Here is a 24,039-nt window from a genome sequence, read left to right on the forward strand (position 1 = left end):
CTCTTGATTAGTTTCTTTAGGTGTACAGATTTTAATAGGTTTATCCTATATTACATGTCTACATGAGTGAGTATATACCGTGTGTGTCTTTCTGCTTCTGGGATAGCTCACTCAGGATGATCTTTTCTAGTTCCCACTATTTGCCTGCAAATTTCATGATTTCCTTGTTTTTGATTGCTGAGTAATATTCTATTGTCTAGATGTACCACAATTTCTGTATCCATTCTTCAGTTGAGGGGCATCTGGGTTGTTTCCAGCTTCTGGCTATTACAAATAAAGTTGCTACAATGTCCAAGTGGGTTCCATAGTAATGGGAACAGGGACTGCCTCTGACATGAGCTGATTGGCCTGCTCTTTGATCACCTCACCCTGATGGAGGAGCAGCCTTACCAGGCCACAAAGGAAGACAATGCAGCCACTCCTGATGAGACCTGATAGATTAGGATCAGAAGGAAGGAGAGGAAGACCTCCTCTATCAGTGGCATGCATGGAGAAGAGGGAGGAAAGGTGGGATTGGGAGGGGAGGAGGGAGGGGTGTATGGGGGATACAAAGTGAATAAAGTATAATTAATAAAACTTTAAAAAAAACTCTATTTAAAACTGGGCAAATGACCAGGACAGTAGTTTCTTAATGGAGTATATATAGGCTACAGGGAGGGTAATTTCTCGGCAGGGATGTGGCACTGAAGGTTATCCATTCTCCACACCAGTGTCCATTTGGACAACTAATTGGACTCAGTAGGCTAAAATGAAAGAAAGAAAAAGCACGAAGTTGAGAGGCAAACATGTTGCAGGTGGTCTGGGAAAAACTGGGGAGGTGAGGTGGGAGTTGGAGATATGCTTAAAATTTATTTATCTATGAAATTCCAAATAAAACAGCAGAATGCTCAAAAAGGACACACATACTATCTATCTGTCTATCTATCTATCTATCTATCTATCTATCTATCTATCTATCTATCTCTATGTAAGGTGCTCACCTCACTACTTATCAGGAAAATGCGAAATGATCCCCCTATATTTCACCTTATACTTGTAAGAGTGGATATTATCAAAAGAAGAACACAGAAAATGTTGGCAAGGCTCTGGGGAATATGGGACCCTGATGGCCTGCTAGTGAGAATGTCAGCCAGTGCATATGTTTTGGAAAACAGTATGAAGGTTAAAAACAAGCAAACAAACAACAGCCAAAATAGCATTGTGTGATCTAGCAATCCCACTTCATAGTATTCACCCCAAAGGTTTGAATCAGCATGTCAGCACAGATGCCTGCATCCTCAAGTTTATTGCTGTTTTGTTCACAACAGTGATGATTCGGGAACCACCTACCTACCCAGAACCAATGAATGGACTAAAAATTTTGCTACATGTACCCAATCCTACATAATTTAGTGTTTAAAATGATTTTCTGCCATTTTAATACCCTAGATGAGTCTAAAGGACATTGTACCGAGTGAAATAAGGCAGACACAGACAGTCAGGAGACAGGTGATTTTAATTTAGATGTGGCATCTATAATTTGACTAATGGAAGTACAGACTAGAATGGGTAGGCTGGAGTATGGTGGAGAAAGAGAAAATTCTGGACAAGAGATAGAGAGTTGCAGTTAGATGCAAGAAATACGTTCTTCTCTTCTACAGCATAGCCAAGTAGCTATAGTCAATACAAATTTCTATTTCAAAATTGCTAAAAATGGATCTTAAATCACAGGGAAAATAAGAACGAGAAATATTGCAAATGTTAACTAGCCTGACATTCATTCCACAGTGTTCAAAAATCATTACATTTTACCCCATAATGCAGAAAGTTATTATTTGTCAATGAATAAGGTTCTAAGGAAGAATTAATAAGAATAAAGCTAACTTAACACATCCAGCATCTATGGGCTTTGATATATTTTGTGCATTGTGTAAGCGAGTTCATTTATTACATGGGGGATTTATTACAAGGGGTTGGCAATGTTGAAGTGCTGTTATATGAATATTAGTTTGAAAATTGGTGGTGATTATACTCAGAGTTTGTACAGGATGTTCTTCTAAGAGATGAATATCATTTGATCTTGCAAGTGGCCTGACTTTATCAGAAATAGCATTCCTGCATACCGCACAAAGGAACTACCATCATTAGCCAACTGATTAGTTGTGGAATATGCTCTCCACTGCTGTGATCTGAAGTCGTTCCACAGATATGGCCCCAGATGGCTTGAGTGTTGCTCATATGGAGTGTACTTTCCTGACTCATAGACAGACCACATTATCTTACTTAAAGTCAGACTGTCCTTCCAGAAAGGCCCCGCTGCACTCAGTCAGAGGGTCCACAACCCCGGAGATCACAGAACTTCCGCTGAAGGTCATCACCAGAAAGGTCAGCACTGTGTACAGCATCCACAAGGAACGTTGGGGTCTTAGATATGAGTAAATGGAGGCATATAGCCTAAAACAGTTGAAAGGGAAGAAAATCAGGGTTTCAGACTATAGAAGAGCTTATTGCAAATCTTGTAGCCATGCATGGCTGACTGAGACTTCTAGAGGTAGGAAGGTTTAGGAAAGTAGTTCTGGGTGACTCTGCTCCCTGTGCTAGTAAAGGCCCACACTTAAAGCTCTCGGATTATTACCAAATTTTGACTTTAAAAAAGGCTTGTAACTTTAAGAGGAAATTCTTCAGTAATGAAAAGGTGGTCAGAAAACTTTGCCTGATGGTTCCCAGAGAAGGCACAGCGTATGTGCATTTTGACCACAGAGGCTATAATTTGTGGAGGGAAGTGCTATCTGGAACCAAGTGAACACCTAGGAGTTGTTGAGTAGCCACCCTGTATGTGGAGTTGCCCTGAGCAGGGGAGAGGTAAGAGACTAGCGCTTGCATTGGAATATTCCCAGTGATGACTGAACCGGTTATGGGTGTTCTTTGGTTAAAAACGCAAAACAAAGCAACTTTTCAGCGTCTGTAAAAGGAGTGGCCTCTGAGACCTGTAACTAACAATTGCATTTTCCCTCTGCCCACACATTTCAGTTATAACTATTCGATATGTAATATGCAGCTTCAGCATATATAATATTAGGTGTCTAAGGAAAGATTTGTAGGTACAAAAGTAATTTATGTTGATTGTACATAATTTGGAACTACAGGAGGACAGAAAACCATCCCAAAACTTCCGAACCTCAAACCAATTCCATATGTAACTCTGTAAGTAATTTCTTCACTTATGTCATCTACAGTAGAATGCAACTTGTGGACCAACTCCAGCTGCCACCTGTTTCTGTGTGATCCATAATCTTTGTCTTAGTTAGGGTTTTATTACTGTCATGAGACACCATGGCCATGACAGTTCTTATGAAGGAAAAAAGGGGTGGTTTACCTTTCAGAGGTTTAGTCCATTATTGTCATGGTAGGAAGGATGGCAGCCTGCAGGCAGACATGGTGATGGAAAGATAATTGGGAGTTGGACAGCAGGGTTGTCAGGCAGCAGGAAGAGCAAGTGAGCCACTGGGCCTGGCTTGAGCTTCTGAAACCTCAAAGCCTGGCCCCTGTGATACACTTCTTCCAACAAGGCCACCCCTCCTCCAACAAGGTCACGCCTCCTAATAGTGCCACTCCCTGTGGGCTTTTGGGGACCATTTTCATTCAAACCACCACAATCTAAGAATGGTTCTAATATTTTAATTTGCAGGAAAAAGCCGAAGGAATTTTTTGCGATACTTTAAAGTGATTGAAATTCAGACTTCAGTGTCCACAAACAAGATTTTGTTGGGACATAATTATGGTAATTAGTTTACATAGTTTCTATGAGTGGTTCTTGCAGTAGAACAAACATTTAATAGGTAGAGTAGAAAATGTATGCTGTACAGTGTATGAAATGTTATTGGGTCCATTGTAGAAAAGGTCACTGACCCTTGTTCCGGCATAAGCATTTGCCCATACAACCCAAAGGTGTAAAGTTGTTAGTTTCATAGCAGTGAAGAGTCCTCCCGGTGAGGGGAGCTCACTGGCCTGTTCCTCTGTGGTTAAATGTTGATTATTTCTAGATTCTGTCTGCCATTAATAGAAGGGAGCTAATCATAAATGGAATTCCAGTACACGTCATTAGTCATTCAGGACATTGGCCCACCGTGCCTCCGTTAGTGTAACTGGAAGTTTATGAATGCCTTTTCACAAAGCTCCCCCTAACACTTAGAACCAGAATGTTTAAAGTTCACTTTTTCAATTGGCATTAAATATCTCATTTGTTTCCCATTCTTAACTGCTAGTAGGGCTTTATTATTTTCTCTAATCCTTTTGTTAATCGCCTACATTTCTGCTTTGTAGACTCAGGTAATGAGCCAAATAATTTTACAGGTAAAATTTGTGGGGAAATTTAAACATTTACTGTTTTTTTTATGGCCCACATTCTAAAGTTAATTTTTTATGATTCATTTATATAAACCTATGGATGCATGGGTATCTTCATGTTTGTTTTTAAAATGAAAATACATATGCATTTTACTATATATCATGTGCATACATACATGTACATCCATATATCTGCACATGTACACAGTCTCATACACACACACACACACACACACACACACACACCCGCACCACACAATCCTGAGTTACCACACTAGCACTTAAAGCCTTTCTCTCACTGTCTTGCCTAGCCAACGTTGATGAGTAGAAATTGTACTTTGGATTTTGGTCTCCTGGATAGTGGCATGTCCTGAGATGTTGCGTGGCAGAGATGAGCTGTACCTTTCAGTCAGCCAGGTATTGGCAGGGGTAAACAGCTGCCCTAGTGTGCTGTGCTCTTGAGCTGCACTTGGCACATGTATTAAAATGCACGGTCACCTCATGATGACACCCACTCCATTGAAGTCTAGCACCTTCACTGAGTGTGTAGGTATGTCTGTTTACATACAAAATCTTGTTTGAGCTTTTATTCACATGAAGATATATCTATGTTAGCATTTAAATATTTACCTAAGATTTAAAAATATATTTTTTCTTTTAATTTTTATTTTTTATATTAATTATAGTTTATTCACTTTGTATCCCAGCTGTAGCCCCCTCCCTCATTCCCTCACAATTCTAGCCTTCCTCCCTCATCTCCTCCCATACCCCTCTCCAAGTCCACTGATAGGGGAGGTCCTCCTCCCCTTCCATCTGACCCTAGCTTATCAGGTCTCATTAGGACTGGCTGCAGTGACTCCTCTGTGGCCTAGCAAGGCTGCTCCACCCTTGACAGAGGGGGAGGGGAGGTCAAAGAGCCCACCACTGAGTTCATGTCAGAGACAGTCCCTCTTCTCCTTACTAGGGAACCCACTTGGATACTGAGCTACCATGGGCTACATCTGAGCAAGGGTTCTAGGTTATCTCCATGGATATTATATTATTTGAATGTGTCATATATCAATTAAATGGACATCTATTAATGGAGACTTTAATTTTCTCTTTTTGGAAGTTTTACATGAATTGATCAGTGATTAATTGATTTTGAGACATGATCTTTCTACATAGTCCAGCCTGATATCAAACTTGCAAGCCTTCTGTCTCAGCCTACCAAGTATTGTCATTATAGGTATATGCCATGATCCTTGGCTTGCTTTTTTTGGTGATTCATCTGAGGTGCCCATAAAAGAAATGTCTTTAAAAGATGCTGTCGTCAGAACAAAATGACAGCCTACAGACCGGGAAAGGATCTTCACCAACCCTACATCTGACAAAGGGCTGATATCTAGCATATATAAAAGAACTAAAGAAACTAAAAAGCAATAAATCAAGTAATCCAATTAAAAAATGGGGTACAGAGCTAAACAGAGAATTCTCTGTAGAGGAATATAGAATGGCAAAGAGACACTTAAAGAGATGCTCAACATCCTTAGCCATCAGGGAGATGCAAATCAAAACGACCCTGAGGTTTCACCTTACACCCATCAAAATGGTTAAAATAAAAAAAAAACTCAAATGACAACACATGCTGGAGAGGTTATAGAGAAAGGAGAACCCTCCTCCATTGTTGGTGGGAATGTAAACTGGTACAACCACTTTGGAAGTCAATCTGGTGCTTTCTCAGACAATTAGGAATAGTGTTTTCTCAAGACCTAGGTATACCACTCCTAGACATATTCCCAAAATTTGCTCAAGAATACAACAAGGACATTTGCTCAACCATGTTTGTAGCAGCTTTATTTGTAATAGCCAGAACCTGGAAACAACCCAGATGTCCATCAATGGAGGAATGGATACAGAAATTGTGGTATTTTTACACAATGGAATACTACTCAGCAATCAAAAATAAGGAAATCATGAAATTTGCAGGCAAATGGTGGGATCTAGAAAAGATCATTCTGAGTGAGCTATCCCAGGAGAAAGACACACATGGCATATATACACTCATATAGTCCTATAAGATATGATAAACATAATGTACTCTATACACCTAAAGAAGCTAAACAAGAAAGAGGACCCGGGGTAAGATGATCAATCCTCACTTAGAAAGACAAATGGGAGGTGCATTGGACATAGGAGAAAACAAGTAGCAGGACAGGAGCCTACCACAGAGGGCCCTTGAGAGACTCTCCCTCACAGTGTATCAAAGCAGATACTAAGATTCATAACCAAACTTTCTGCAGAGTGCAGGGAAACATATGAAAGAAAGGGGAGTTTGTATGACGTGGAAAGGATAGGAGCTCTACAAGGACCAAATATATCTGGGCACAGGGGTCTTTTCTGAGACTGACACTCAACCAAGGACCATGTATGGATATAACCTAGAACCTCTGCACAGATGAAGCCCATGGTAGCTCAGTAACCAACTGGTTTCCCATAGTGAGGGGAACAGGGACTATTTTTGACAGGGACTCAATGGCAGGCTCTTTGACCTCCCCACCCCCCAAGGGAGGAACAGTTTGTAGTCAGAGAAGGACTCTGTAGCCAGTTCTGAAGATACCTGATAAAACAGGATCAGATGAAAGGGGAGGAGGTCCTCCCCAATCAGTAGACTTGGAAAGGGGCAGGGAGGACATGAGGGAGGGAGGATGGGGTTGGGAGGGAATGAGGGAGCGGGATACAGCTGGGATACAGAGTTAATAAAATGTAACTAATAAAAAAAAAAGAAATGTCTGGTGGAAAAGTTGGCAAATATGCAAGGTAAATACATTTAGAAGTGTGTGCTTCAGAAGGTTTTCACTAGCTTCATACACACAAGAAATGAGCTTCCTTTTCCTCGTTCTCCATAGCAGAATTGCCCACTACTGCTCATGGTGGTTTCCATCTGCTGGGTAAAAGCCATTTCTACTTAGCATCTTTGTGGTTTATCTCTCAAACCACAGTGAAATGCATTATGTTCATATGTTTCTGTATGTTCACTAGCTACTGTACCCTCCGACTCCAACCAAATAGGACATTTGCACTTGGGTCAAAGGCTGCCATGCCTTCCTCATCTGTGTTTTTCTTTCTTAGTAACAGAGCTTCTTAATATTACCCATAAAGCTCAAGGGAAAATAAACTACATTGCCTAGACACTCCCCCTCCCCCATAAACCCCAAAGTTAGCCACATGACCTAAGCTCAAGCCAATGAGATGTAACTAGACATGTTGTTTAAAGGAGTTGGGGACCTGGTTCCCATGCTGGCAAAGTGCTTGCCCTTCAAACATGATAACCTGAATTTGATCCCAGAGCCTATGTAAAAAATGGGCATGGTGTTGTGTATGTAAAACCCCAGCACCAGGAAGACAGGTACAAGTGGATCCCCAAGTCCCACTGGCCAGCTCGACTAGCCTACTGGGTGAGCTCCATACCACTAACAGACCGGACCCCGTCTCAAACAAACAATACAGGTGGCATCCAAAGAGTGACACCTGAGGTTGCCCTCTGGCCTTCCTGCGGTTGTACATGTATGTACACACACACACACACACACACACACACACACACACACACTGTAGTCAGTATTTAGAGCTATCTTCAGATACAATCAGCTGCTCTTTGGTTCTTTCTTTTCCTCTTTCCAGAATGCAGACACGGTAGACAGTTCTCCCAATACTTTTTTTTATCATGAGCCTGACACATGCAGTACAGTGGGGAGCAGGGCTTCTTAAACTTTCTCATTCATGACCATTCTTTACCCAAGAAGCTCTTATCAACCCTGGGTAAATAGGCATATAAACTAAATATTCAAAGCAGTCATTTGCTGCTATAACACATAGAGAAATTTCTTCTAAAAACGATTCTTCGGTTATACATATGATTTTACCGTGCATTAAAACAGATTTTCATGCTAATATGGTGGATGCTTGTTTATTTTTAAAGAATCAAACAACTGTTTTAGAACATAGTGCATCCTTAACATAGTTGGGGGTTGACTGCTGTTTTGATTTTATAATGGTCAGTACTGAGAATGCCATTGCACATAAACTATATAGCTAAAAAATGGCACAAGTACGTTTAGGACCATTTCAGAACTTCTGGAAATTCCCTTCTAATCCAAAGCCAATATTAATTTAATGATTTTTTTAAAAAAAGAAACTCAAGTTAACTTTTCTTTTCGAAATATTTAGTTCACAAATTTATTTTCAGAAAGTATTTGATTTCTTGTATGTATGAGTACACACCTACATGTATGTAGGTGCACTGCACTCACACAGTACCAGTGGGACACAGAAGAAGGCGTCAGATCCTCTGGGACTTGCTACAGGCAGTTTCTAGCTACCATCTGGATGCTGAGACTAGAACCCAGGTCCTCTGAAAGGATGGCCAGTGTTCTTAACTGCTGAGCCATCTCTCCAGCCCCTCAGATCAGCAACTTTATTGTCAACTGTTCTAACAACGTATAATAAGAAGGTGCACCAACTGCATGCTTGACTTTGAGTTAAGTTTTGGTGATTTTGTGTTAGGAAATCTCCTGTTGTTGATAGATCTTTTATAGTGTTCACATTCAGTTATGGAGTTGGAGCCTGCAGTTTAGGAAGTGAGCTGTGGATTTCCAGAGTGGTTGTACCAGTTTACATTCCCACCAGCAGTGGAGGAGGGTTCCCCTTTCTCCACAACCTCTCCAGCATGTGTTGTCACTTGAGTTTTTCATCTTGGCCATTCTGATGGGTGTAAGGTGAAATCTCAGGGTCGTTTTGATTTGCATTTCCCTGATGGCTAATGACGTTTGAGCATTTCTTTAAGTGTTTCTCTGCCATTCGACATTCCTCTATCGAGAATTCTCTGTGTTACTCACCAATGAAAAACAAGGAAATCATGAAATTTGCAAGTAAATGGTGGGAACTGGAAAGGATCATCCTGAGTGAGCTATCCCAGAAGCAGAAAGACACACACGGTACATACTCACTCATATAGACATATAATATAGGATAAACCTACTACAATCTGTACAGCTAAAGAAACTAATCTAGAGGGAGGTCTTTGGCCAAAATGCTCAATCCCCATTAGGAAAGACAAAGAGGATGGACATCAGAAGAAGAAGAAAACAGGAAACAAGTTAGGAGCCTGCCATAGAGGGCCTCTGAAAGACTCTGCCCTGCAGACTATCAAAGGAGATGTTGAGATGTATGGCCAAACTTTGGGCCAAATGCAGGGAATCTTATGAAAGAAGTGGGAAACAGTAAGACCTGGAGAGGACAGGAGGTCCACAAGGAGAGCAACAGAACCAAAAAATCTGAACACAGGGGTCTTTCCTGAGACTCATACTCCAACCAAGTACCATGCATGGAGATAACCTAAAACCCCTGCACAGATGTAGCCCATGGCAGTTCAGTGTCCAAGTGGATTCCATAGTAATGGGATCAGGGACTGCTTCTGACATAATATGATTGGCCTGCTCTTTGATCACCTCCCCCTGAGGGGGGAGCAGCCTTACCAAGCCACAGAGGAAGACAATGCAGCCACTCCTGATGAGACCTGATAGACTAGAAGGATTAGAAGGAAGAAAAAGAAACCCTCCCCTACCAGTGGACTTGGGGAGGGGCATGCATGGAGAAGGGGGAGGAAAGGAGGGATTGAGAGGGGAGGAGGGAGGGAACTAGAGGGGGGATACAAAGTAAATAAAGTGCAATTAAAAATAAAATAAAATAAATTAAAAAAAAGTAAGCTATGGACCACCAAGATAGAAGTGGCCTGGATTCCACTTAGCTTTCTTCAGTCTCAGTAGAAACTGAGAAGTTCTACGTTGCATTTGGGGCTTTCTGTTATAACTGAATGCTCTCATAACTTTCTTAGCTTCTCTTCTAATTAGACTTTTCTTTTAACTGAATAAGTCTTTTGTAAACTAAAGAAGTTTTTATTTTATTTTATTTTATTTTATTTTATTTATTGACTTTCCATCCCAATCCTATCCATCTCCTCCCTCCTCTACTCCTGGTCCTACCTTCCCTCTCTCTTTCCCCTCTCCCTTCTTCCTTACTCCCCAGAAAAGGGGAGCCCCTACCACCAACCCTCCCTAGCACATAAAGTCTAATCAGGACCGAGCATATCTTCATCCCCTGAGACCAGGCAAGGCTGCCCTGATGGGGAAAGTGATCTAAAAGCAGGAAACAGAGTCCATGTCAGAGACAGTCCCACATTCTTACTAGGAGACCCACATGAAGCCTGAGCTGTCCATTGAGTATATATGTGTAAGGGGCCTAGGTCCAGTCCATGGTTCTTGCTTGGTGCTTCAGACTCTGCAAGACCCCCTGGGTCCAGATTAGTTGACTCTGTTGGTCTTGTGGAGCTCCTGTCTCCTCTGTCCTTCTATCTTTACCTCCTCTTCCACAAGGCTCCCCACACTCAGCCTAATGTTTGGTTGTGAGTCTCTGTATCTGTTTTCATCCACTGCTTGGTGGAGCCTCTCAGAGGACAGCTATGCTAGGCTCCTGTCTGCAAGCATAGCAAAGTATCATTAATAGTGTCAGGAGTTAGCTCTCTGTCATAGGGTGGGTCTCAGGTTGGGCCAGACATTGCTTGGACATTCCTTCAATCTCTGTTGTGTCTTTATCCCTGATAGGGTAAATGTTGGGTCAAAGATTTTGTGGGTGGGTTGGTGTTCCCTTCCTTCTACTAGGTCCTGTCTAGCTAGAAGGTGGCCCCTTAAGTCCCCATGACCCCTGCTACTAGGAGTCTCAGCTAGAGTCACCCCCATATCCTCCCAGGAGCCTACCCTGTTATAGATCTCCAGCTTGTCTCTAAGCCCTCTGTTCTCCTGCCCTCTCTCTCCCTACATCTGATTCCCATCCTCATTTCCCTTTCCCATTTTCTCTCCTACCCTATTCTGTCTCTTCATCCACTTCTGTCTATCCTATTTCCTCTTCTGAGTGAGAATTAATTGTCCTCCTTTGGTCCCTCCTTGTCACTTAGCTGCTTTGGGTCTGTGAATTGTATGGTTATCCTGTACTATATGGTTAAGAAAGTCACTCCTGTGGTTAGCATGTGTGTTACATACACATTTTAAAAATCCATTTCACCCAGAGATGGCCTACATAGTATTCTTGTGTTTATTCAGTTCTTGTTCTTTTTGTGTATTTGAGCAGATGAATATATTTACATTTCAAATTCTCACTGAGTTTGGAAATACAGGTTTCTAAGACAAGGAAAAGGTGCTTTTAAGGTGCTTTTTTTTTCTGCCTTTTTCTAGAACTCTCCCATTAGGTATGTAGGAAATGAGAAGTCAGAAAGAAATGGAGTGTGGGATGTGAAGGAAAGTGGGAAAAGAAAAAACAAAAAGCTATCTGGGAAAGTTCTTCATTTCCTTTTCCAACCCTGATCTCATCAGGAAATTTAAACACCTAAGAGTAGATAATGGGAGCTGTTATCTTGTCAGGCACAAGACATTTTTAAAATAATTTAAAATTAAGTTAAATGTTCTGGGGTAATTTAAAACTTCAGTTTTAAATTTTACTTCAGAGCCGAACAACAATTTACTCTTGGTAAAAAGACTGGAACTTTCATCGTGTGAACGCTGTATAATTTATTTATTTACTCGCTGTATAATTTATTTATTTACTGTGGTCCTGTGGATATTTAGATTACAAGGAGTACAAGCACAACAGTGCTTCCCCAAAGAAATGCATTTATTTCTGCCTCTAGCACAATGTATGCATTTTTATCTTCTAGTCACTGAGACTGCTGAACCTTTGCCATATGAAATGGCTCTCGGTGTGAAGTAAACCTGAGGCTAGGTCTGCTTTAGTTGGCATGAGAAGATGGTGGTCAATGCCTGAGCAATTGAACCAGATCAAGATTCACATCTCCCACCTCTGCCAAGCAAGTTGTGGCAATATAACCCAGGGCAACACAGTTCTGCTCCATTGAGCCCGAGTTTCTTCAGTAAGATAAGGGGACTTTTTCTCTTTGAGTTGGGAGAATTCATGCAGTGTCTACCAAGCTGAGCCTAGCGTAGTGCCTGCTCTACAAACAGTAGGTGCTAACCATAATTATAAACTTGGAACTTACTATCACTAAAAGTAGAGAGAGAGAGGTAAAACACAAATTATCACATTTTTGTGGCTCTTATTTCATTTACTCTTCGTAACAACTCAGGATTGTTCTTCTAATCACAGATTAAGATATAGGCTCAAACAGGGCAATTTAATCTGTCAAAGGTCACATACTTAATAAATGACAGAATGAAATATGAATTTGGGAAGGCTTTAGCTTCAAAGCTCATATCTTTCTTCTGTACTATGGTACTTCTGTGTAAGATATAATCTGCTATGCATAAAATAACCAAATAGTAACATGAATCCCAAACCATAAAGTGATAATATCAGTGGCTGCTCACTTAGTCATTCATCAGTTAGGAGTCTCATTTAGTCTTAGTTAAATGGCTAAGTCCTAGAAATACAAAGTCATGATTTATGTCATCATATATGGTGTGCTTGTGATTTTATAGGGAAAACAAAAAGTATATGAATAAATATAAACTCTCAAGAGGAGATATAAATTCTGGTCAGATTTTTATCACTAGTGTAGTTGAGGAAGGGTGGGGAGAGGTTCTAGAAAGACTTTACCAGAGAGGTAAGCCTTGGCTAGAGTTTGAAAAGTAGAGAACTCACCCACAAGGGAAGATACAGATAGACCAGGGGTGGGTATGTGCTGGTGAGTACCATACTTAGTGCTAGCTGGATTGTACAGTACCAGGGGGAATGTAGATGAGGCTGGACATGGAAGCATAAAGCTAAAACAATTTGCATAGCAAAGGGACTGGTCGTGGGAAAGTATAAAGATGCAGAACAATTAATCCATCAAATTTCCATGCCAGGCCAGCAGCCAAGGCTGAATTCAAACCAGTTAGATGGACTGGAGAGCTGGGGTCTGCTTGAAAACAAAATTATGTGACAAGGTTGTTGGCATTTCTGGCAGTTTTCTGATATCTTTTCCTTTTCCTTTTTATGATGGTCTTTTCTTAATGTCTAGTATGGGGGGGGGCCCTTCGGGTGTCTGTGGACCATAGAGAGCTTGGTCCAATGCTTTCCTGCCTCTTGCTTTCCCCATTCCCTCATCAGTAAACCCAAGATTCAAGCTAGTTTGTACTTACATGGAGATGAATGCATAAACTACCCTGCAAAGTTTGGAATTACATACTAGAATTTAGAATCAGTAGCTACAAGGCATACATATTTAATGGTGTTATAACACATATGTAAATACATGTGTGTATTTGAAGGTGGATGTACATGTTCCTGCTATATCTCAGAGATGCAAGTACTCCACAGGAGAAATTAACTTCCTGATTGTTTCCAGTCTGACTGGGTACACTGCAGTGCCTGTGACCCTGTGCTAGAACTGGAAAGTGGAGAGCTTGAACTTGAAGCACAAATACTCCTGGAGGAAAGAACATTTTGCTATGCTAAGTATTGAGAGTCTAGTGCTAAGAACACACTAGGAATTAAAGTGGAAATAGTGAGTCTCGTCATTCCCTCCTGCGGGCACTTTGACATCTTCATCACTGCTTGTGCACTTGTTGCTCTCTATGTAAAACAGCTGGCAGCACAGGAGCTCTGAGATGTTAGCATGCAGACTGCAACAACAAAGCATATACTACAGGATTTAAGTGAATGAAGTTTGACTTTATGCTTAAGAGCCTCGAACACTGTGCACTCCTCCACAAGAATCAGTCACAAATGGGATACCTTCTCCCTACAGCTTAGGTACTACTGCAGAGAGAGAGAGAGAGAGAGAGAGAGAGAGAGAGAGAGAGAGAGAGAGATTATAAGAGTCAATAAGAGTCAGAGGTCAGGGAGGAGGAAACCATGTCTTCTGAAAATGACAAGCAAGAAGACTGGTACGCTCAAGAACTCACAGCAGCTCTGCTTGTCTTCACAAGACCTGCACAAGATCAAGCTAGTCGGCATTCTATCAGGGAGTGGCAAGAGCTCCTGAAGAGCTGTGCACGGCGATGGCGTCCGTGGGAGGGAGAGCTGGTCTTCTTTAAGGATGGGCTCCTGCTAGGCTGACCATGCTCTATGGCTCCATACCCAGAAGTGTATGGGAAGTACAAATTCGAGTCAATGGGTGTCAGATTTTAAAAAGTGGAGACCAAGTGAGGGGGTGGGTAGGGAGGGGACAGGTCTGTTGGAGTTAAGGGGAGGTGGGAGTGAGTGACTGTGATCAAAATGCATGCATGTATGAAATTCTCAAAGAATCAAAAATATTTTTCAAAAGAATATATATCTAAAGAATGATCTGTGATGGTCTATCTTACATCTCAAAATCTTGAATATTAAACCTTAAGTATTAGATCCTAAGGTTTAATACTTAAACTTTAAGTATTAGATCTATGAATCCTGAGTTTTTAAGTTAATGTCACGTAGAAGTTAGATACCAATATTTTTATTGGATGCCATCAAACATGGAATTGTAACAGACTCATAGCATTTCAGAATTGAAGAATCCACCCCTTATTTTATAGCAGAGAACTTAAGGCTTTGGCCGGCTAACTCACCTGCCCCAAATGGCTGACTGCAGTTATAACAGAACTGGGCAGGGATGCTGCAGTTTGCTAACCTCTGCTACAATATGTGCTTTTAGCATGATCTGCCTGACTAAATCATGCTTTCCCTCAGCTCTTTAGCCATAAGTCCTAAAAACATCATGATCATGATTGCCGCACGGGAGACAGATGGCCCCACACTGGCTGTTCAGAAGCCTGGACTGGCAAATTGGCTTCGATTTATAGACAATGCATTGTGTGATTATTTTATTATTAGACTAACACTTTATTTTTTTGTTGTTTGGAAACATTCTTAGAAAATCATACTTTAAAAAATGGCCATTGGGTGTGTTCAATTACTACATTTCACAAGTCTTTTAAGTGGAGAAATTTAGTATTACCTTCTGTATTGTGAGTATGTGTTCAGCTGATCAACTCTAGCAGCTCTGAGAGAATCATTTACAGCTCATTGAGGAAATAAAAGTGCTTCCATAAAGATTCACATGGCACCTAGCCCTTATTTCAGGTAACCAATTTCTTTTTAAGAAATTGCCCAAATTTAGATTTATGTGAGACAACCAGAACATGTAAGCAGTTTATGAAGAAGTTTAAATGGCCGCAGGCCTCCCAGACTTAACGTGTACGATCAGGTAGTGGATGTGAACTCTTACTGGCCTCTGCTACAAAGTTATTTCGCTCTTCTCACCTCTTTGTTACATAAAAAAAGCATTTCCACAGGTTTTTTGTTATTATCTGTAACAAAAAATACATAATATTTAATTGTTATTAAACATCAAATTCTCAGATCAAATTTTCACTAGAAATTGTGCTGGTTTTTTTTAAAGCTAAGTAACTTAAAATCAAATTTATTCCATTTCATGAAAAAACATGTTTTCTCACAATGTAGAAAGTGATTCTAGTAGTAGAACCAGTGATTTGTGCTCATTTACACACATATACACTAGGAGCCTTCGAGGAATAAAACATGTTAAGGAAATTCATATTCTGTCTTCTTACATTCTCACTCCCCTTTCTTCTCTGCCTTCCTTCTCTGTCTTCCTTCCTTCTTTCCCTCCCTCCCTTCCCATTTCCCTCTTTTCTTCCCTCCACGCCTTTCTTTTTCTCCAAAGTGTTAGATTACCTTATGTGTTAAGAACATAAGGTCAAAGGAAAATGGGCAAAAGCTGAGGCTGATTTAAAGGGCTACAGAAATACTTGACACGGTGTGCTTTAGGGTTATTTAGTCAAAAGCACTCAATTAGAGGAAAGGCTTATTTTACACACATGGTGGAAAGCAGACACACAAAAATGACAAGAAAAGGCAAACCAGAGCCTTGTGTGGAATGCCCAGACCTGCCGAGTCTTCAGAGAATGCAGTGCTTGGCAGAGCTCTTCCCCAAAGGATGGCCTTCTGGGTTATAAGGTGTGGGCTGGTGGACTTCAGGAACAAGAGGGGAGCTTGAGCCACAACATATTTCAGGAAGCTGTGTGTGTCGTCTCCAACACTGCAAAAGCAGGGCTCTTGGTCATTTTGGTGAAGTTGCCCTTATGTAGAGTAGAACATCAAGAAGGTCCCTGGACAATGGCAGTCTTAGACCAGAACTTGAAGCATGAAGCTGTCAACTCATTCTGGACAATAATAAGACCCTGAAAGCAGTATTACTGGGTGACCCTGCAGAGCTACTGCTGCATATTTACCCCAGAGATTCGAAGTCAGTCTGTCGAAGGGATGTCTGCCCACCATGTTTGTTGCAGCATTTTCCACATCAGGTTCTGGAGTCAACCCAAGTGTCCACCAGCCAGTGAATAGACAAACTGTTGGGTATCTGCACAGTGGAATACCACCCAGCCTGGACACAGGAAGAAATTCTGTCAGTTGGGACCACACTGATAGAAGTGAAAGATGCCTAGCCTGGGACAGATGCCTCCTTTCTCCCTTACATGTGAGAGGATAAAAGTAAGAAACTGACTTCTCAGGAGCAGAGAGTAGAACAGTGCTTACCACTGGGGAGCGGGTGAGCAGGAGGGAGAATAATCAAGAGCTTCTAGGTCTTAGAGCCAGCAGCCTAAGTTTGATGAGTTTTCCTCGCTTGTATGGTGGTGACTGCAGCTCAAAGTTGTGCTATCAGAGGAAAAAGGAAACATTCTCGAAACAGAGCACTGGAAAACTTGATCTAATGACTCTACACTATTAAAATTCCACTTTCATGTTGTCACATCAGCCACATTGCTGTAGCTTATCAACACCCTAAAATCCTAAAAGACTTAAAAACAAAATTCTGAAGCCTTGGGCAAACATGTTAAAAACCATTGCCACAAATAAGTTAAAGAAAACAAGGAGAAGAGGCAAGCCCCACTCCTTGGCTCCTTCACCAATCTCCCAAGCCCTGCGTCTGCAGAAGAGAAGTTAGGAGGTCACTTGTGGAACTACAGCTGCAAGACAGACAGACAGATGGCTAGTGAGGCCACCATGCCACACAGCCCACATGAGCTCTGGAAATGGTTCTGATAGCAGAGGTACCAGACCTAGAACCAGGGCTGCTGACCAGTGAATGGCGCTCAGAGTTCTTTTCTGTACCTGGGGATCCAGTAAACCCCATGCTTCATGGAGACATCTGAGTGGCCACTGTAGGCAGTTTTCTTTTCTTTCTTTCTTTTTTTTTTTAAACTTCCAGCATAAAAAGAGATGATTTCCATGAGCTATCTGCTTGCAGTGAAGTATCAAGAAATCAAAAGAACAGAGATCAAAGAAAATTGCTGAACTAGGTGTTAGATGCAGACATTGATTTTCTCCAGTTGTACTCTAAAAAAATCTACAAAAATGGTAGCACATACAAGAGCAGAATTCCTAATACGTTCCTAGCGCCAGCAGTGGTTTCCTCCTTGTCTCCACATGCAGACAAGTATTTTATGAATATAGTTTTGTATAACATGACCCAGTTAAGCAGACCCTTATACCTCATGTTATTTTATTATCAAAACATAAAGAGAATGCAAGATAAAGCTATTTTTAAAGACTTTGCAAACTGAAATAATTTTAGTGGGCGCTCATAGCTGAACTTGTTATCCAACATTCATTTGCACACCATCAGTGAAAGATTTGATCATTTTTTTCTATGTGTAGATATTTTAAAATAACATGTGCTTCATGGCTAAGACTTCATTCACATTAAATATTAACTTCTATTTATGGGTGTTTTGTTACTTAAGCTCTATCAAATGTTAATTTTGTTTTCAAGTATTTTATGAATATATGGCATTTTTGAAGTTTGATTTTGTGTTCTACCAGTGTTACCTATATGAGACATTGATTTCACAGTATAATCTATTCTGTTTAGAAATTATTTGTAGATGATTAAAACAAACTTTATCATAAAGGGGTAATGGCATCATTCATGAAGTTATAACCAAAGTTCTTACTAGGCTTTCTATCATAGTGTATTATTTTTTAGAAATCACTGGATTCAATTAGTTTTCTTTGTGTTAAATTGATAATTAACTCATTGAAAGTAATCTAGAAGCAGACACCAGAGATCATCTCCTAAGCAGTCCAGTCCCGCTATAGTCCATTATAAACTAACGGAACAAATTTTACTAGGGTTTGTTTCTGCCAGTGGCCAAACAACTGAAGCTAAGCTGGAAAATGCCTAGTTTCATTGACTTCTCGGTATAAAGCTTTTGAAAACGTTCTGTACAAAGTCCTGGTGTTCCTCCATCCATCCTGAAACAGCTATGACCCCTAGGATGAGCTGGCTCAGTTACAGATGGAAAATCACTTCCTATGTATTGTCTCGAGCAGATGGCGAATGCCATCCCATTGCACATCTCAAGTGTTGCCAACCCGCCTCCTCGTTTGTGCTCCCAGATTCTGCTCAAGAGTTTAAAACTCAATGTGCTTCTTTCTTTTCACAGACAGGGTCCCGAGACCATTCCAACCTTTCCATCCCTCCCAGAATTGCCCTCCCTTCGGACACAGTTGGGAACTTTCTTCCACTGCAAGCGGAACTTGACACAACGTTCGCTTTCTTAAAGGAGACGTTCATAAATTCGGCACCCCATTCTCTACAGTCGTCTCACTCCTCTCCAGTGCTGCCTACTAATGCCCAAAGACCATCTCAGATTGGATTATGACTTCGTGAAATAAAAAAAAAAAAGAAAGGAGGACGAGTTTTGGTGCAATTAAAATTGTTTCAAAGGGGGATTTTCTTATCAGATGAATTTTGTTTAATACAAGTGAGGGCGGGCTTTTAAAAATTGTGTGATACCTTGATGTGTGCAGGGATCTCTGTCTCCTTAAATAATGAAATAACCCACTTTTTCCTCCCTAAGTTTTTATTTATTATCACAGTCGCTCATTTTTATGTAACATATTTTTAAATGTTAAAGAATGACACATTTTGGGTAATTTCCCTCGGACTTAGAAAAAAATCAATAAGCCATTTTAGTCTCTATCTATCAAAGTTGTTTCATACTTGTCTATTTTAAAGCAAGACTGCAATACTTTAATAGGATTGAGAGAGCTATTTGAAATGTATGCCAATGATTCCTGTCATTTCATGGCAGCCCTGCCATGGTTCACTGAGCCCCTCTCCTCTCTTGTCAGCTCGACTGAAGACAAGCGTTTAGTTGCAAACTTTAAGCAGGTTGTACAAAACAGAAATGATGTGAGCGCTTCTCCGCCCGCACAATAATGTCACTCCTGGTCAGTGTGAGAAGGTCAGGTTGCTCCCCGTAAGGCTACATGATAGCGCTTGCCCATTTGAACAAGTTAAGTTAACTGCTGAATCTGGTCCCCGTAGCCATCGAAAACCTTGTCCTTTCATCAAGTCTGCACTTGATGGGAAGAAGAAAGGCTGTGCTGGGAGGATTGCCGTGGTCTGCTTAGGCGCCTCATAAGGACAGGTCCCACGCCAGTGAAGCAGGTGATATATTTAGTATAAGCCGGAAAACTTCAAGGTAATGGCCATTTTGACCTTCAGAACAGACTTCTTCTTTTGTTTTTGTTGTTGGTAAGACCCAAGAGTGACGACCGTCTTTGATGCTGACAGAATTTAAAACAAGGCCATTGCCCTGCATTTTCTGCCTTGTAGCACACAAAAGTAAAATTGTATGTCAGGCCGAGATGTCGGGGAGCTGACAAGATGCCCCAGTGACATTTCAGCTAGAAAGAGCAAGTGTCTTGCAACCAAGTGGTCAAATATCAAATAATAGGTCAAGCAGGAAGGAGCTGAGTTCTAACCACAAAGAGGTTTCTGGTATCTTACTTGACAAGCTTTTGGGCGCTCTGTGGCTTGACAAAGTGATGTTCTGTTGGGTATCGCTAGACAGACCGTTCTTTCTCGCCTTCAGAAGATCAGGCATTGACATTGATTAAACTCTTTAACCCTTAAAGGTTAACTCCTTGCAGTTTGCATCATGGTAAGTGAAGAACAAAAGAATACTTGTAATGCGCGTTTGTTTTGTCTTCATCATTTAACTTCCCAGTGACATTAACTTCTAATGTGAGCTGTAGTTTTTGTAGTTCTTTCATGATAGAATTTTTCATTATGGATACATTAAAAAACAACAGATCATATTGTGAAACCTATATTATGTTTTGTGCTTTTTGGCCCTGGGAAATAAAAGCTGTATCCTGTTTCTCGTGCCTTCTGGATTAGCCCAGTGATGTATGCTGTCTGAGATAACAATGCTTTTGCCATCCTACTGTGTCACTCTTTGTTAAAATACTGGGCCGGGATAAATTGGCTTTGTCTAAAACTCTAGAAACCTTTTTATGAGGAGTAAAAGTCTATTTTTAACCAAATTGTTCTTAATTTTATTTTTTTTTAATTTTTGGAAATCCTAATATGCTCTGCCTAACATTACCTGTGTGAAATTCAACTTGTAACACAGAATATAGAATGTGCTATTGTTTTCATGAAGACGGTAGACTAATTTCTTCACACTTGACGACACTTCCTTCTGCTGTTCCTGCAACCACCAGGGTGTTCTGCATGGGTGTTGAGATAGGCTTGTAGTTTACATGTTCTCACTGCACTTTCAGTCCTCACACTAGGAGGACATTGCTATCCTATGGAACCCACGTGTCCCCCGTTCTCTCTGTTTGTGCTGTTGTAGTGAGTCTACTTTCAGATCCTAGCAATTGAAGAGGAACTCGCATATTTGTAGAGTGTGTCCTACAGGCCTTAGTCTGCTGACTTTAATTTTACGGTGTTAATGGAAAAACTCGGGAAATAAAAGTGTGTATCACGGTGTGTATCAATCTTCCAAATGCATTATTCACAGAGAATTCTGAGCTCTAAACTAAACACAGATTATTAAACCAGACCAAAGCATGTCTCATTTAGAAGCAACCGGATGGTAGCGTAGGAGCTGGAGGCCGGGCCTCCTGAGCGGCCATTAGTATTCACTACCATGCAGTACTATTTATACCAATGCTTCTCTCCCGGAAGTCAGCCGCAGCAGGGGGAGGAGGTTTAATGACATGTCCTATGGAGATCTGAGGAACTCTAGACTGCTCTGAGCACCTCAGTGACCAATTGCTGCATATTTGAGATCTGCATCTCCATGGCAGGGACAGTTGCCCTATCAGCTTCCCCAGCTCTTTATGGACTAGGCATTTCTCAGGAGAATGACTTCAAATGCTTTTGTAGGGAAGGGAGTTTTGCTTAACATTTCAGTATGTGGGTTTTCTTACCAACTTTCTGTGATCTAGGAAAGTACCTGCCTGGCCCATCGCTATCCACATGCACTTAACAAGGGCTTGTCAGCATTTGAACATAGTGCTTTGGAATGACAAAACACAAACAATGAAAAAGCATGACCTGTCAACCGGTGAGAGTTTACATAAGGAAATTACCTTGCCAACAGTAGAATGACCACCACTTAACCAAATGCGTACCTCTTAAGAAACCTAGCCAACCTATTTCTAAGTCCTCTGTTGGTGGATTTTTAATGCTGCCATCACCCTTTCATGCTACTTTACTTGCCAGCGAGGTCTGAGTCCATTCCAAGCAGTTGTGGATTGAGCCTATTTCACTGCAAAGGCTTTATAGACAAGTTTCCTAATGTTGGGAGGTGATTTTTATTCAGTAGCTATTTCAGCCATATAGCAGAACTCTCTGTTATCAAAACAAACAGCTGAAATCTGTGTCACATCTTACTCATGAACAACAGAGTATCTGAAATGATAGTGTTTTCCCACTTTGTAATAGGTGTAACAGGAAATAAATATGGCTGGGACTGTAATTCTAGAGCCCTCATTACTTCCGCTTTGTCAGGCCTGCCTTCCAGAAATATCGAATGCTTTTTAAAGAAAAAAAAAAATTGAGTTGTCTTGCCCAGTTAGTAATATTTTTGAAAAGTATGGTTTTGTTTGAGATCCAGGGTGCATGCCCATGCACAGTATACACGTCTGTGCGTCTGTGTATTCATGTTTATATGGATGTGGTTGTAATACATGTTGAAGGGTATGGGTAGACAGAGTAAGAGAAGACAGGATCCATGAGCTGGCAGTTACCCAAACAGGTCTAGTAGCAGGGGGCACAAAACTCAGGGGCCCCGTCAAACACCCAAGTCGACTGCCAACATTAAGTCCGTCCCATATCGAGGGAGTAAAGGTTACTTTTGTTTTCTCGGTGGCTTGGCCTGCTGTCTTTCTGGGAGGTTCGGCTCTCTGTCCACACCAGGGAAGAAGCACAATGATGCCCTAGAGCATTGGTACTCCTCCTTCCTCCCTCCCGTTACAGTGTGGGTGCATATTCATGTGGGTGGGTGTTCAGCCTAGAGGTCACTAGGTGTCATGCCCCAGGAGACATGCCTTCTTTTATTTTTTGTAAATTTTTAAGATTTATTATTTATTACAGATTATTCACATTGTATCTCAGCTGGAGCCTCCTCCCTCATAAACTCCCAATCCCACCCTCCCTCCTTTTTCTTCCTCCCATGCCCTCTCCTAGTCCACTGATAGGGGAGGTCCTCCTCCCCTTCCATCTGACCCTAGTCTATCAGGTCTCATCAGGACTGGTTGCATTGTCTTTGTCTGTGGCCTGGCAAAGCTGCACTCCCCCCAGGAGGAGGTGATCAGAGAGACAGCCACTGAGTTCATGCCAGAGAAAGTCCCTGCTCCCCTTATTAGGGAACCCACTTGGAGGCTGAGTCCAAACTTTGGACAGAGTACATGGAATTTTATGAAAGAAGGGGGAGATAGAAAGACCTGGAGGAGACAGGAGCTCCTAAAGGAGACCAACAGAGCCAAAAAACAAAACAAAGCAAAACAAAACAAAAAACACCCAGGGGCCCTGCAGAGATGGATACCCCAACCAAAGACCATGCATGGAAAGATCCTAAAATCTCTGCTCAGATGTAGCCCATAGACTCTGTTTTATTCTTAAGGTAGGTCTCTTGGGAGGACCCGAGGCATGATAATGAGGCTAGGTTGGTTGACCGGTAAGACCCTGGAATCCTCCTTGTACATCTCCTCAGCTTTAGGAGTTCAAGCATGTGGCACCACATCCAACTTCTTAGGCGCTAAGGAATCAAGCACCTGAATTCATGCTTTCATGACAAGCACTTTACCAACTGAACCATCTCCCCAGCCCTCAAGATCTTTTGCCCACTGATTAGATACGACATATACTAAGCAATAATGTATGTACAACTAGTAATTGTAATAACAGTGAGGTTTCTACCGAATTTTGAAAGGAAATCACACGCTTAGCTCACTGTGTTGCTGAGCATCTGTAGCTTGGCCTGGGAGACCACGCAGACACTATCAGCAAGGGACCTCCTCAGAAGATAACTGCTGGGTAAGCAGCCTGAGCAAGCTATTCCGTTACTGTGGATTTTAACGTCTGTTGAATGCAGCTGATCAAGAATTTGCTGCAGAACTAGAGTAGTGGTCCAGAATTTTCCTAACACGGTAGTTCTTTGATACAGTTCCTCATGTGGGGGTAGCTGCAACCATGAAATTATTTTTCTTGCCTCTTCATAACTAATTTTGCTACCTTTATGAATTGTAATATAAATATCTGTGTTTTCTGATGATCTTAGGTGACCCCCAAAGAGGTCACGACCCAGTTTAAGAACTACTGTACTAGGGTATACAAATTTTAAAAAATGTTTTTTTCCCCCTGATCATTGGCCCCAA

The 24,039-nt window shown here is 41.3% G+C and overlaps 1 protein-coding gene across 1 annotated transcript in view; it reads left to right on the top strand.

The window, feature by feature from the left end:
- The window catches only part of Ccdc171 (coiled-coil domain containing 171), a 324,843-nt gene extending 303,773 nt beyond the window's left edge, over window positions 1-21,070 (top strand). Inside the window, exon 26 of the mRNA XM_060365796.1 lies at window positions 18,804-21,070. Within this exon, the coding sequence (XP_060221779.1) occupies window positions 18,804-19,022 (219 nt within the window). The 3' untranslated portion in view covers window positions 19,023-21,070. The remainder of the gene's footprint in view (window positions 1-18,803) is intronic.
- The last annotated feature ends 2,969 nt before the right edge of the window (window positions 21,071-24,039 follow it).

This window comes from Meriones unguiculatus, chromosome 12 (assembly GCF_030254825.1).
Source record: "Meriones unguiculatus strain TT.TT164.6M chromosome 12, Bangor_MerUng_6.1, whole genome shotgun sequence".
Lineage (NCBI taxonomy): Eukaryota > Metazoa > Chordata > Mammalia > Rodentia > Muridae > Meriones > Meriones unguiculatus.